The sequence below is a fragment of the Cetorhinus maximus genome, chromosome 15 (assembly GCF_964194155.1).
Source record: "Cetorhinus maximus chromosome 15, sCetMax3.hap1.1, whole genome shotgun sequence".
Taxonomy (NCBI): domain Eukaryota; kingdom Metazoa; phylum Chordata; class Chondrichthyes; order Lamniformes; family Cetorhinidae; genus Cetorhinus; species Cetorhinus maximus.
Window position 1 is genome coordinate 23961618 of NC_135893.1, and position 15952 is coordinate 23977569.

General features: G+C 42.8%; 1 protein-coding gene across 5 annotated transcripts in view; it reads left to right on the plus strand.

The window, feature by feature from the left end:
• LOC144690540 (protein-arginine deiminase type-2-like) overlaps nt 1-15952 on the plus strand; it is a 90102-nt gene extending 74150 nt beyond the window's left edge. For all 5 annotated transcript variants that reach the window (XM_078558128.1, XM_078558126.1, XM_078558125.1 and 2 more), the window contains exons 12-17: nt 1185-1330; nt 4108-4255; nt 13258-13351; nt 13965-14041; nt 14135-14266; nt 14767-15952. In XM_078558128.1, coding sequence (XP_078414254.1) covers nt 1185-1330; nt 4108-4255; nt 13258-13351; nt 13965-14041; nt 14135-14266; nt 14767-15000 — 831 coding nt within the window. In that variant the 3' untranslated portion in view covers nt 15001-15952. The remainder of the gene's footprint in view (nt 1-1184; nt 1331-4107; nt 4256-13257; nt 13352-13964; nt 14042-14134; nt 14267-14766) is intronic.

Here is a 15952-nt window from a genome sequence, read left to right on the forward strand (position 1 = left end):
TTAGTTAATTAAAAAAAATATGGAATTGCAAAACTAGTCTCAGTAATGGTGACCATGAAACTATCATTGATTGTCATAAAATCCCATCTGGTTCACTAATGTCTTTTAGGGATGGAAATCTGCCATCCTCACCTGGTCTGACCTACATGTGACTCCAGACCCACAGCAATGTGATTGACTCTTAACTGCTCTCTGAAATGGCCTAGCAAGCCACTCAATTCAAGGGCAATTAGGGGTGGGCAACAAATGCTGGCTTTGCCAATGAGCCCACATCCAATGAAAGAATAAAGAAAAAACATCAAAATCTGCAAGCTATCTTTAAGAAGCCAAGAACTTTAATCAAACGCTAAACCCATATTTATATATGTATACGTGAATAGTGTATCGTATGCTGGAGATTTCACCATGTGACCTCCTATCCCCATGCTTGACAAGTGGGTAGTTAAAACATCCATCCTTTCAGCATAATGATTGGAAAGTGAACAGGTTCTTTATTAGTCAATTGGATGATTTTTGGCTGTCAGTCAAATAACCTATTTCCCCTCTCCCATATTTTTTTAGAACTAATAAATGAAAGCATACCAAGAAAATGAAAAGCATGCATTTTATTTAAGAACCCTAAGATTTGACTCCCGTATTGCTTGAGACAGTGTTAAGGAGACTAATATTTAATACCTGGAAGCTCCAGAGCAATCAGTGTGTCTTCAAATGCAAGTTCACTTTACAGAGGGCTGCACAGAAGTGCTTGAGGGAGAGTAGACAGAGCTCCACTCTGCATCTAGCCCATGTTGACCATGACTTAGGAATGCTAAATAGTGATAATACAGAGTGCTATGTTCTGCATCTAACCCATATCATACATGATCTGAGAGTGTTTAATGCTGTTAATAGGGGTAAAAATTGTGGGGAAAAATTCCTTCCTTTCACCTCAATGAACACAAAATTTATCATTAGTGAAATTTGATGACCTGATTCTTATCGTTGCCACTGTTGTATAATTTTCCCAGGTAGGTTAAGCCAAAAGCTGCACTGAGGCCAATGGCCATATAATTCGGAAGGCAACATTCTTACAAAGCTATCAGTCTGTAAATTTCAAGATGTAAAATGGATGCTGTTAATGAGCTAATTTTCTAAATAGTGCCAATTTGAATACCATCTTTTTCTGTTATTGTGTATTTGTCTAGGGCCCGGATTTTGGACATGTAACCAGAACAACTGATCTGGTCAGCAGCCTGGACTCCTTTGGGAATCTGGAAGTCAGCCCTCCAGTAACAGTGAATGGAAAAGAATATCCAATGGGAAGGATTATTATTGGAAGCGCTTTTCCTACGTAAAGTTATTTTATTACTTTTGGGAGGAGGGAGACCAAGGCGAAGAATTCTTGCCCCTCCTGTCCTGGGGTAAATTTCTCAGGGGACAGTCCTCTGCAGTAGTTTGGCTGAGTAACTATGGGGAGAATTTTCTCCCTGTCGGGGGGGTTGGACGGGGGCAGGAGCGGGCATGGGCGGGAATGCAGCCAATCGCCACTTGTGATCGGCTGCGCGCCGCCATTTAACGTGGGTGGGCCAATTAAGGCTCTATCAGCCTTTAAATTGAGCATGGGAACACAATTCTCAACCTGTAGAGTTTTCACCCTGGTAGCAGCTTCCCTGTACAATGTAGTGCATTTTGTGCCAAAGTGCTCTACCCAATGTGAGCATCATTTGGGTAACACAGACTCCTAGGCATATGTCACCAGAAGGATTGTTAATTCACTGACTGAGTATCCAGAATAAAAACAGAAAATACTGAAAATGCATGGGAGGCTGGCCACCGACTAAATGCTTTTTAAAAAATTCAACATTTTGGGCGTTCGAGATACTTATGTAGCCTGTAACCAACTATGTGACTTCTTGGAGGATTGTACCCCTCCAATCATTTCACAGAATCGCAGAATTGTTACAGTGCAGAAGGAGGTCATTCGGCCCAATGTGTCTGCACCAGCTCTCTGAATGAGCATCATGACTCAGTGCCATTCTCCTGCCTTTTCCCTGTAACCCTGCGCATTGTTTCTGTTTAAATAATCATCTAATGCCCTCTTGAATGCCTCATGAACCTGCCTACACCACACGTTCAGGTAGTGCATTTCAGACCAAAAGGTTTTTTCTCGCATTGAATTTACTTATTTTGCAAATCATTTTAAATCTGTGCCCTCTTGTTCTTGATCCTTTTACGAGTGGGAACAATTCCTCCCTATCTACTCTGTCCAGCCCCCTCATAATTTTGGACACCTCTATCAAATCTCCTCTTAGCTTTCTCCTCTCCAAGAGGACAGTCCGAAATTCTCCAATCTATTTTCATAACTGAAGCTTTTCATCCCTGGAACCATTTTTGTAAACCTCTTCTGCACTCTCTCCAATTCATTTGTTCATCAAACAAATGCTGAATACTAACTGTGCAGAAGTGGGATCTTTTGCCTTGGTGAGTTCTCACACCTTATCCCTTATTTCATTAAGTGGCAGGCAGAAGAACTGAACCTTACAAGGCAGCAAGGAAACCCCCAGAACTGCACAATTTCCCTGGGCACCTATCGGAGTTACAGTGGCAGGCTTGTGGAATCCCTGAAGAAACTAAGTGCCCAGATTTAAAAAGGAAGCACAAACCTTTCCTGTTTGTCCATTGTCCCTCCGCATCTCACCACCTCGCCCTTTACCCACATGGAGAAAAAGTGCCCAGCACACTGGGCAGCTAACAGCCCTTTTTTGCTTGCTGGTACTCAAAAATGTGATCTTGGTACACCCAGCATATCATGAAATAACCCCATAACATCAATAAGTTACGCAAATGAGCTAACTTTGCTCTATATAGTGAGATCAGCCCATCTGTAAGGTTGCCAACCTTCCAGGATTAGCCTGGAGTCTCCAGGAATTTAAGATCAATCTCCTTGACACTACTGTGTGCAACCCTGAAGAAAAAGCATGAAGATGTTAAAAAATATTTTTTTTTGTCATTGAGATGGTGGTGTACTGGTAATGTCACTGAACTGGTAATCCAGAGATTTAGGCTGGGGAAATGATTCAAATCCCACCATGGCAGATGGTGGATTTTACATTCATATAATAAAGTATCTGGAATTGAAAGCTAGTTTCAATAATGGTGACCAAGTAGCCATCATTGGTTGTTGTTAAAAACCCGTCTGGTTCATTGATGTCCTTTAGGGAAGGAAAACTGCTGTCTTTACCTGGTCTGGCCTATGTGTGACTCCAGGCCCACAGCAATGTGATTGACTCTTAACTGCACTCTGAAATGGCCCAGCAAGCTACTCAGTTCAAGGGCAATTAGGGATGGGCAATAAATGCTGGCCTTGCTGGTGATGCCTACATCCCATGAAAGGATGAATAAGAAAGAAAATTTCTTTGAATACTTCTCTTTACCAGATGTAAAACATTGAAAATGGGGAAAAAAAAGGCTGTTTGGCTGACAGTCAAATATCATTCAATTGGCATAGGAAGGCAGTGTGTCACAAGGGTGGATGTGTTGGCCAACTAATGGCTGGAGTGTGGGAGCAAGTCATGTGATGAAATACCACCGCTACTACCACTTTCTCAAGGGCAATTAGGGATGGACAATAAATACTGGCCTAGCCAGTGATGCCCACATCCCATGAATGAATTTTAAAAATTAACCACAGTTGGCAACACTATCCATCTGTGCACAGGTGGATATAGCATCTGTGAGACAGCGGTATTGATGGTGTGTTATGCACTTCGCATTATGATGCCTTAGGATTTCCCTTTGTGCCTCAGATCTGCCCTGGTATTTGCTGAGGATCTGCTGTCTTGACCAGCAGGTCAAAGCTTCTTATTGCAGACTGGCATAGATACCCTTGAGAAATTGCAGGGGAAATTGGTAAAGAATATAAATTAGCAATAATCATGTCAGAAATTAATTCATCTGAACTGGAGAAGTTCCAAGAGGCTTGGTTCTCTGCCTGAGTTGGTTTTCATTTCTTGATCGAGGTTTTGGCATTGATTTGAAACAGCAACAACCAACAACTTAAGAAAAATGAAAATTATGTTCTTGATACATGAATGTAAAATCTGTATTTTAAAAAAATTATTGTTCTAGTACTTCTGAAGGGAGAAATATGGCAAAGGTGGTTCGGGACTTCCTGAATGCTCAGGTAGTGCAGCCTCCCATTGAGCTCTTCTCTGACTGGTTGCGTGTAGGTCATGTGGATGAGTTCATGACCTTTGTTCCAGCCCCTGACAGAAAGGTAACCAATTTAATTCTACCAAGTGAGCAATATCAGACTGCTGTGTGTTTATTTTGTTGTTTGTGGTATATTCTAAAGTATTTGTAATTATGAACAAACTTCTGTGAGTGGAGGTAGGAGGGGGTTTGCAGGAAGGAGTTTCTACAATGCAGCTTTGGTTCAAGATCTGTAGAAACAGTGTAAACAGCATTTACGTGATTTGCCCAAGGTTTTTGCAATGCTGAAGGTTATGGTGGACAATCGAAATAAGCCTTACGGTAAAGCAACCCCAGTGACATTAACAATATCCTGCAGGAAATGTGGAAACTATTTAAAACAGACATTCAATACAGCAACCTAAGGCCAGCAGGGAACTGGAAGAGGGACTAAAAGGGCTTCCTTTGGATTCCTCTTGTTGTGTTTTGATAATGATAAAATGGCACCAATCACTCATAAGGGATTAGGTGAATATATTGTGGATTCATTTATTGAGACTAGCCATATGAGAACAGAGGTACATGGATATAAAGCTTGAAGACACCAGCAGCAGAGCTATCTTTGTGAGTGCTCTGCTTAAAAGCAAATGTGAAGCTAAGACGGGTTGCATGGCACACTTCCCTTCTAGTCAGTCTGCTATCCCTTGAAGGCATACTGCAACATCCCCCTTTATTTTTAAAAAATATTTACAATACATGTTCATGTTTAGTTACCATTACATAAATGTATAAAACTGAAGAATCTATGAGTCTTTAAAGTGTAGAGGTAACCTGCTGGTACATCAAGATTCTGTAATGGTAACCTTGTCTGGAGGTTTCTTTAACTGCTCACAGTGATCTGTGGGATTGTCAGTCTTGGATGTCATTCCTTGTTGCATTTGGGATCTAGTCCTTGATGCAACAGGATTGCATGGTGGTTGAGGAGCCGAAATGGATCTGATTGATCCTCGATTACGTCTCACTGTTGTGCCTTTGTGGCTTCATAGGACTTGGTTCTAAACAAATCCTTGTTACCTTGGCTGGTTGCTACGTGGGATCCTGTGATGCAAACCTGTTGTCCCAACTGTAAACTTACCAATTCTGTACACGCATTCTTATCATGCACGTTGGTTATCTTCTCTTGCAGTTTTAAAAGTTGTTCTTTAGTTGTTCTGAAAGAGTAGAATGGGTAAGAGTGCGTAAATTGGTATGCACTGGTCTGCCAAACATAAGCTCTGCCAGTGATGGAATAGTTGCACTTAAAGGTGTTATTCTCGGATGTAACATTGCAATGTGTAGGTCTTGCTTGGTCTGTCTACTTTGAGAATTAGGGATCTCACCACACAAATCATTTGTTCAGCTAGACTGTTAGATCTAAGGTAATAAGGAGAAGTAGTAGTGTGATCAATATTCCATTTCTCACGCATATCCTGAAATGGCTTACCAATAAATTGTGGATCGTTATCCGTAATTATCTCTCTAGGCACACCAAATAAACTGAAAATAGCACTTAGAGTGTGCAAAATAGTTCTGCTTAATGTATTATGTAATTGTCAAATAATGGGATACTTGGTAAAGTAGTCAATGATGGCGATGAAGTCGGTGCGATGGACATGAAAGAGGTCAGATGCGATTTTGGACCAAGGATAGAAAGGAACTTCATGGAGAATCAGTGTTTCTTTGTGCTGACTTGACATATGATCTTGACATACCTCACACTTTTTGACGACAACTTCAATGTCACTGTTCATTCTCAGCCAATAGACTGTCTCTCTTGCAAGTCTTCTTGTCCGATCTATGCCTATGTGTGAGTGATGAAGTTGTTGAAGAATATCAGGTCACAAAGATTCCAGTATGATGACCTGCCTGCCTTTAAAAATGACTCCCCGGGAGATGCCTAGCTCATCCTGGTTAAGGCCAAAATGACCCCATGTTCGTGGACATGCTGAAGTGAATCTGGCCATCCTTCAGTGATGGTTTTCATCAGTTTCTGTAGTGTGAATCTTTTGCCGTTTCTTCTTGTTGCTGCCGGCATTTGCATTGCACCAGATCATTTGCATTCTCCTGTAAGTATAAGGTTGCAGCTCCATTGAAACTGCCAATTTTGTTGAAACATTCTGGATATTTCAATGTTAGGTCATGAACCGAGGTGACAGGAGTAGGTTCTAAGGTTGATCTGCTGAATGAGGCCTGACCAATTCCGTGGATTGTTGTTAGTGTGAGGTCACGGAATGCCGGTAGACCTGCGATTGCTGGTCTTATAGTCTCCATGCTGTAGAACATCTGTGACACTCAGGAGGATTGATTATACTTGCACTCCAGGACTATGGAACCTGCGCATGGAATAAATGAACCCTTGTAAGCTAAAAGCTGCGCAGTAGTAGGTTTCGTCATGGCCTACCATGTCTGTGGTGTGATTCACAGGGGTAGTATGTTGACACTTGCCCCTGTGTCAATCTTGGCCAATAATGAATAATTACCAACTTTCTTAGGGCAGACAATTCAAATCTTTGCAAATACTTTGGATGGTGAGATGGCATCTATGTTTTCCAGGAGATTGACGGTGTGAAACATGTAATAAAAACAGAAAACCCTGGAAAAACTCAGCAGGTCTGACAGCATCTATGGAGAGAGAAACAGAGTTAATGTTTTGAGTCCGTATGGCTCTTCTTCAGAGCTGAAGAGAAGACGGTGTGAAACATGTGTTCACCGCTCATCGTCTCGTCATGCACATTATTGTCATTTTCTGGTTTGTTAATCACCTCATGTATATGTTTCTGACGGGATAACGGATAGTCATTCCTATTGCTTGATTTGTATGGCTTGTTTGGATCAGTGCATGACTCTTTGTAGCTGCATCAGCCTTTGCTTTAGTGCAATGCTGCTGCCAATGGCCCTTTCTGCCACATGCCTTGCTAGGTTTGGATGTTGTAGTAAGTGCATCGACAACTGGGGTTGTACTTAGGACCTGTAAGCTTTCTCAACCTGTGAGGATTGCTTCATACTTACATCCATCCTTGAGTAGCTCTTCAACGCTATACATTTTGGGCTTGTCCAGCAGATCTTTCTGGAATGCTTCCATAGGAGTGGATGCGAGCGCCAACTCAACAATTCTATCTGATAGCTCTACATCTGAAAAATCACAGTACGTACCCTTTTCGCTGCATCTGCTACGCAATGGTCTATGGATTCTGCAGGCTGTTGTCGAAATGACATGAATTCTAGTCGATGAATACAGAAATTTAACCTGATATTCTACCAGTCTTCCAATGTAGTCTATATCTTTTGGAGATCCTTTAGCTCTTCTGCTATTAATCCTGACATGTTCAGCGTGTGTAGACCTTTGTTCCCAAATGCTAGGTGAGTTTTTATGGCTTGCTTGTATGAATCACACACACCTGAATCAAGGGACTAACCATTTTGGGGATAATTTTTTCCCCATTGGGAGGGCTGAGCGGGAACGGGCGTGGGCACAGCCGATCACCACCCGCAATCGGCTGTGCGCCGCCATTTTACGTGGGCGGGCCAATTAAGGCCCACCTAGTGTGACGCACTGAGCACTCCCTGTGAGGGCGGGGGGAGGAGGCTGAGTTGGGGCCTGTGCTCTTTCGCGCATGAGCGTGAAAGAGCGCAGAAATCTCCCTGAGGCACGGAGCTGCCTCAGGGAGTTTAATTTCATTATCAAAAAGTGAATAAAAGATTTCAAAAAATTATTCGGACATGTCCCCTCCTGTGACAGTGTCACATGAGCTGGGACATGTCTATGAATTTTATTAAAAATTTTAATTAAAGTTTAAAAACCTTCATGAAAGCTCATCCAGCTCATGGATGAGGTTCCGTGAAAAATGCGAAGGCCGCCTGGACTCTTCGCCAGCCCGCCAACCTTAAGGTTGGATGAGCAGCCCTGTTAAGTGTTTTAGTTGCTACTTAAATGGCCTTAACAGGCCTTTGACATTTTGGCAGGCGTGCAGCCGACTCTGGTGCGCGTCTGCCGAACTGAGGATCTGAATGACGCGCGGTGACGTCGGGACACACACCCAACGTCACCGCGTATCATTTTATGCGTCGGCGAGCGAGACCCACCCCCGCACGCCGACCAGAAGATTCAGGCCTTTGAATTCGGATGGTAGGTCAGCTGCATCCCAATCAAAGTGGGGAATTTTGTGGACCTTTTAACAATATCCCTTTGACTTACTTTCTCCTATAGTATCTGGAATGAGTGTAACTGTAACCGCTTTCATGCGCTTTTCTGAAGCTCCATCCATTGTAATCGCAACGTTCTCTTGCCTGATTTTTTGTTTTCTTCTTGCTTGAATTGCCCTCGCTCAACTATCGATCCAACCCACACCCTGGTCACTCACTTTTCCCAACTGAGCTAACCCGGTGCTGGTCCTCTCGATGCACTGTCCCATTCACTTAACTGGCAGGCAATGCGTTGCAATCTCACCACAAAAGATCCGTCTGCTACCCGCTCTTTACTTGAGCACTGTGTCTTCAAAGCTTTTCTGTGAAGTTGCCACACTGCCATTTCAACACTCTCCGACGTGGCATCTTTGTGAAATTGTTCACCTTGTTGTACCTGTACTGAACCTTGCTGCCAAGCTGAGCGCCATGTCATTTAGGAGGAACCGCTGCTGTACACCATGTTGTGTTTTTATAATGATACAAAGGCACTAATCACTCATAAGGGTTGGGTAAACATGTGTGGGTTCATTTATTGAGACTAGGCACATGATTTAAAGCTTAAAGACACCAGCAGCAGAGCTGTTTGTGTATGTGCTCTGCTTAAATGCAAAAGTGAAACTGAAACTAGAATGCATGACAAACTTCCCTTCCAGTCTTGCTGCTATCCCTTAAAGGCATATTGCAACACTTCTCGGCTCTTATATGTTACATCTGATTGAGGCAAAGTGTACCTGAGCCATAACTAAGCTTTGTTTCTAGGTTCTCCCTACATGATTGTCTAGTCTGTCAAAGTGACAAGAGATGGCCTATTTCACTGTCGCAACCCAGGCTTCTTTGGCAGCTCATTCACATTCTATGTCTCACTCACCGCATGCCTTGTACATTCCTGGAGAAATGTATTTGAGCTGGTTTTTGGGAGGAAGGTGACTCAAGGCATGACCACCAATGGTGAAGCGAAGGGAAAGAGCTGCACAAGGGGGCAGAGTTGGAGGAATGGATGCAGGCTACTGAAGGCTTGCACCAATATCATGATCAGGCGTCATGAGAACCATATTGGATCATTGGTTCAGCCACACCTTGCTCATATCTTTTGGGAAATTCCTAAGCTGATGGTTGGAAGAGAAGCCATTGGTCTACATGGCCTGGCTACTGTGGGAAAGGTAATATTGGAACCAAGCAAGGCAGTCCCACCGAGTTGGACAAAGAGGAACTTTTGAGAAGGATGCTGTATTCAAATGTGCCAAAGGCTGCAGTCAGGGCACAGAGGATGAGGGGGAATTGTGGCCAAACCCTGGTCAGAGAGAGGTTGATAACAGCAACGCCACATCCTCCCATCCCCCAAACGACTTCATGCTCCCTCCACTACTGTTGCACAGTGACAGCAGTGTATACCTACTATAAGAAGCGCTGCAGCAACTCACTGAAGCTCCTTCGACAGCAGCTTCTAAACCTATGACCTCTACTGCCTAAAAGGACAAGGGCAGCAGATGCATGGGAACACCACTACATGCAAGTTCCCCTAAGTCATACACCATCCCGACTTGGAACTATCTCACTGTCCCTTCACTTTTGCCGGGTCAAAATACTAGATTCCGCCCCTAACAGCACTGTGGTTATACCTACACCACAGGGGCTGTAGTGGTTCAAGAAGGAAGCGCACCACCACCTTCTCAAGGGCTATTAGGGATGGACAACAATTGCTGGCCTTCAGTGACACCCACACCCTGTGAAAGGATAAAAAAATGTGAATGCAGAGAGAAAAAATTCAAAGCAAGGGGAGGGTTTAAACTAACTTGGCAGGGGGATGGGATCCTGAGAGGAGGTTCAGCAGGGGGAGATGCACAGCCAAAATTAGAAGAGAGAGAAAGTGAGTCACAAAGGCATAGAAATTATAGGTCAGTTAAGGCACATGGGAGTTTGGCAAGGTTGGATGTTATTTATTTTAATGCAAGGAGTCTGACGAATAAGGCAGATGAGTTGAGGGCACAAATTAACACATGGAAGTATCATGTCATTGCTGTCACAGAGACATGGTTGAGAGAGGAGCAGGATTGGCAGCTCAATATTCCAGGATATAGGGTCTTCAGGTGAGACAGGGAAGGAGGTAAAAAAAGAGGGGGTATCGCAATATTGATCAAGGAATCAATTACAGCAGTAGGGAGGGACGACATCTTAGAAGGTTCCTCAAATGAAGCCATATGGGTAGAACTGAAAATCAAGAAAGGAGCAATTACATTGCTGGGAGTGTACTATAGGCCCCCTAACAGCCAGAGAGAAATAGAAGAGAAGATATGTAGGCAAATTTCAGAGAAGTGTAAAAATAATAGGGTAGTAATAGTGGGGGATTTCAACTTCCCCAGCATTAACTGGGTTAGTCATAGTGTGATAGGTTTAGAGGGAGCGGAATTCTTAAAATGCATCCAGGAGAGCTTTTTAAGCCAGGGTACGTAGAAGGTCCAATAAGAGAGGGGGCGGTCCTGGACTTAATTTTAGGGAATGAAGCCGGGCAAGTGGTAGAGGTATCAGTGGGGGGGCATTTGGCAGATAGTGATCATAACTCCATTAGATTCAAGGCTGTTATGGAAAGGGACAAGGATGGGCCAGAAATCAGAGTTCTAAATTGGGGGAAGGTCGATTTTAATAAGATCAGATATGATTTGGCCAGAGTGGACTGGGAGCAGCTACTTTTAGGTAAATCTGCATCAGAGCAGTGGGACTCATTCAAGAAGGAAATAGGGAGAGTGCAGGACCAACATATTCCAGTAAAGACAAAGGGTGGGACCAACAAATCCAGGGAACCCTGGATGTCGAGGGATATACAGGATTGGACAATGAGAAAAAGGGAGACTTATGGCAGATACCGAGTGCTCAAAACAGCAGAAGTCCTAGAGGAGTATAAAATGTGTAGTGGGGAACTTAAAAAGGAAATTAGAAGAGCAAAAAGGGGGCATGAAAAAACATTGGCAGGTAAAATAAAGGAAAATCCAAAGTTATTTTACAAGCACATTAAGAGTAAGAGGATAACTAGGGAAAGAGTAGGGCCCATTAAGAACCATAATGGTAATTTGTGCGTGGAGCCGGAAGACATAGGTAGGGTTCTAAATGAATACTTTGTGTCGGTGTTCACAAGTGAGAGGAACGATGTGGATATGGAAATCAGGCAGAAGGACTGTGATATACTTAAAGAAATTAGCATAGAAAGGGAGGAGATTCTAAGTGGTCTGGCAGGCTTAAAAGTAGATAAATCTCCAGGCCCGGATGAATGTATCCCAGGCTGTTGAGTGAGGCAAGGGAGGAGATAGCAGGGGTGCTGGTAATCATTTTCAATACCTCTCTGGCCACAGGAGAGGTGCCAGAGGACTGGAGGACAGCCAATGTGGTACCGTTATTCAAGAAGGGAAGAAGGGATAAACCAGGGAACTACAGGCCAGTCAGTCTAACCTCAGTGGTGGGGAAACTATTGGAAGCAATTCTGAGGCACAGAATTAATCTACACTTGGAGAGACAGAGATTAATCAAGGACAGTCAGCATGGTTTTGTTAAGGGGAGGTCATGTCTGACCAATTTGATTGAATTTTTCGAAGAGGTGACCAGGTGTGTAGATGAGGGCAATGCATTTGATGTAGTCTACTTGGACTTCAGCAAGGCTTTTGATAAGTTCCTGCTTGGGAGACTGATAACGAAGGTAAGAGCCCATGGGATCCAAGGCAATTTGGCAAATTGGATCCAGAATTGGCTGAGTGGCAGGAAGCAGAGGGTGATGGTCGAGGGGCGTTTTTGTGAATGGATGCCTGTGTCCAGTGGGGTTCTACAGGGATCAGTGTTGGGTCCCTTGCTGTTTGTGATATATATATAAATGATTTAGACTTGAATGTAGGAGGGTTAATCAGTAAGTTCGCGGATGACACGAAAATTGGTGGGGTGGTAAATAGTGAGGGGATAGCCTTAGATTACAGGAGGATATAGATGGGCTGATCAGTGGCAAATGGAATTTAATCCGGATAAGTGTGAGGTGATGCACTTGGGCAGGACAAACAAGGCATGGGAATACACAATGAATGGTAGGACCCTGGGAAGTACCGAGGATCAGAGGGACCTTGGTGTACATGTCCACCAGTCCCTTAAGATAGCGGGACAGGTAGATAAAGTGGTTAAGAAGGCATGTAGGATATTTGCCTTTATTAGTCAAGGCATAGGATATAAGAGCAGGGAGGTTATGCTGGAATTGTATAAAATGCTGGTTAGGTCACAGCTAGAGTTTTGCATGCAGTTCTGGAATCTGCATTATAGGAAGGATGTGATTGCACTAGAGAGAGTGCAGAGGAGATTTACCAGGATGTTGCCTGGGCTGGAGAGTTTTAGTTATGAGGAGAGGTTGGATAGACTGGGGTTATTGTCCTTGAAGCAGAGGAGATGAGGGGGACAAGATTGAGGTGTATAAAATTATGAGGGGGCATAGATATTATAGACAGGAAGGAACTTTTCCTCTGGGAGGGATCAATAACCAGGGGGTATAGATTTAAGGTAAGAGGCAAGAGGTTTAGAGGGGATGTGAGGAATAATTTTTTCATCAAGAGGGTGGTGGGTACCTGGAACTCACTGCCTGAAAGGGTGGTAGAGGCAGAAACCCTCATAACATTTAAGAAGTATTTGGATGTGCACTTGCGATGCCATGGCAAACAAAACTATGGGCCTAGTGCTGGAAAATGGGATTATAACAGTTAGGTACTTGTTTGACTGGCGCAGACTCGATGGGCTGAAGGGCCTTTTTCTGTGCTGTAGACCTATATGACTCTATGTCAAGATGCTTTGCTGAGAACAAGTCATTGCTTGAATATCAACATTTGCCTTGTGTTCCTTCAGGGTTTCCGGCTTCTCCTGGTCAGCCCTGATGCCTGCTGCAAACTATTCACAAAGCTCCAGCAAGAAGGTCACGGTGAAGCCCAAATGTTTGAAAGTGAGTTTCTGGCCATTTCAACAGTGGCCATATGCAACCCAATTCCTCCCTTACCCTTAATCCATAGTGGCCTACTGCCCATCAGGCAAAGGTGCCTTTGGATATGTTCATATTTAATTTGTCACACCTGGCATGGACATGATGGACCGAATGGCTTCTTTCTATGCCTTAATTGCTCTATGATTATGATAGAAATAGCAAGCCATAGTAGCTAATTCCATACAAAATCATATGAAGTTGACAAAGTGAAGTCCCAAAAGTGAGAAATACAGAAGGGTTTGTGGCTTTGATTGCCTGCATGTTCTTGATCTTAATCAGGTATGGGTCATGCAGAATGGAGGACAGGTGCTTTCCCATTGATGACTACTTTCTGGAACCTTTCATGAACCAGTATGTGCTAAGGCGTCCCTTCATTAAGATGATTGATAAACAGAAATAGAAGAATCATAAGCAGATATCTACTAGGTACATAGTCAGGAATGAGAGGCAGACAGCAAATCATTAATGGGTGGAATGTTCAGTCTCACAAGCCTCAATGTAAAGTTAATGAGGAGAAACTGAAGGAAACAGCTGAATATGAAACAGTAATATTGTTTTTGTATTTCTCATCCAGGTCTAAATACCAAAGCATTCAAAATTAATGAAATCCTAAACAATCAAAAACTACTTAGAGATAATGCTTATGTGCAGGTGAGTCATTATGATATAATGATGTGGTATAAATGTGTTCTTGTGTGAAAATTATTGCAAAACTATTTTAAATTCTCTCTGCCTTCCTCTCAGCGATGCATTGATTGGAACCGAAATGTCCTAAAGAGGGAATTGGGATTGGATGAAGAAGACATTATTGATATTCCTGTGTTGTTTATGGTGCAAGAGAAATCCCAAAAAGCAACAGCATTTTTTCCAGATCTCGTAAGTGAAAACTGGTGAGGGTGGGTGGCTTGAACTCAGTATCTGCTTGCAGCTGGTTGCTCAGAGGTGCATAAGAGCAGCCATCAGAATGCATCCCCACATGCATGGTCTTTGCTCAGCACTTCAGCAGGTAGTGAATCTTTGCTAGATGAATTACACACATAAAATGGGACCTATTTTATGTGTCAGCTAATTGTCAGAATAAGGATTTATTTTATCTGCCTCCCCCTCCTCTTCCTTCAGATTTATTTTGTTCATTTTCCACTTGATCATCATTTTTCCTTTTCCTCATCAACCTATAATTTTTGCCTTCTGCTATTGCCTTTCTCTTCCTGGTTATTTCCTGGTTCTATCTCATCTCTTTTTCTGTCTTTCTCTTCTGGTTATCTTCTTTTTCTGTGTCACACTTCACAGCCTCACACTTCATTCTCTTTTTTATCATTCCAACAATTTGAATGTTCTAATGAGCAAAAGGACTCTTTCTCTCTGTGTCCCTTTAGGTGAATATGATAGTCCTCGGCAAATACCTGGGCATTCCAAAGCCGTTTGGGCCTCTGATAAATGGAAAATGTCCACTGGAATCTGCGGTGTGCTCAGCACTGGAACCACTCGGCCTGGAGTGTAACTTCATTGATGACTTTGTTAGCTATCACCTGAAGGAAGGTGAAGTTCACTGTGGTTCCAATGTTCGTCGGAAGCCATTTGCTTTCAAGTGGTGGAATATGGAGATGTAATTGCCAGTTACAATTGCCATAAGTAATAAAACATTACTTTAGTTTTTATTTTGCTTTTGTAGAGCCTTGACAACATGCAACCTGCTGACAAAATATTAGCGCCTAACAATACCTGGACATGCAACTTGTGCTGTTCACGTGCCTCAAGTGGTGTAGTTGGATGTCAAAATCTGTGTTCAGTCAGTTCTTCTTATGAATTAGTTGAATTTTCAAGACAAATAAAGCCTGCTGTTTATACTCCTGTGGGTCTCAACTCAGATGTCATTTTGCAAATGGGGCTCATTTTGATTCAAGTAACAACATAGACTCGCATTAATATAGCACCTTGAACCTCGGACAACTTCCCAAAAATGCTTCACAGAGGTGTATCAAAAATCATAATGGCACAGGTTGCATGCTAGTTCCCATGTGTTCAGTAGATACTGAAATCTGTGCTTTCCTTGCAGGCTTGAATTATTGATTGAAAGTTTTAAATGGAAAAGCATAATGCTTTTTATATATTCCTTGATATTACAGCTGAGCCTGATCCTGTCTTCACTTGACATCTCTTACACACAGTTTTCAGCAGGACAGCACCTGGGTTTAAAAAATTTCACCCTTGTTTTCAAATCCCTTCATGGCTTCATCTCTCCATAATTCTGCAACATACAGCCCTCTAAAACCTCAGTGCTGTATCAATTCTGGCCTCTTGTGCATCCCCAGTTTAAATCACTGCATCACTGGCAGCTGAGCTTTCAGCTGCCTAAGCTCTAAGCTCTGGAATTCCCTCTTTGCTTCTCTCTCTTTCTTTAAGACCCTACTCTTTTGACCAAGTGCTTGGTAACCTGTTCTAAGGCAAGCTTAATATATCTTGGGGCTTAGGGTGATTAAAATGATAAATTTGGTATAAATGTACCTGTGAAATCATTAAAGGGTTAATGTTAATCACATGTAATAAAGATTTAATTAAAAC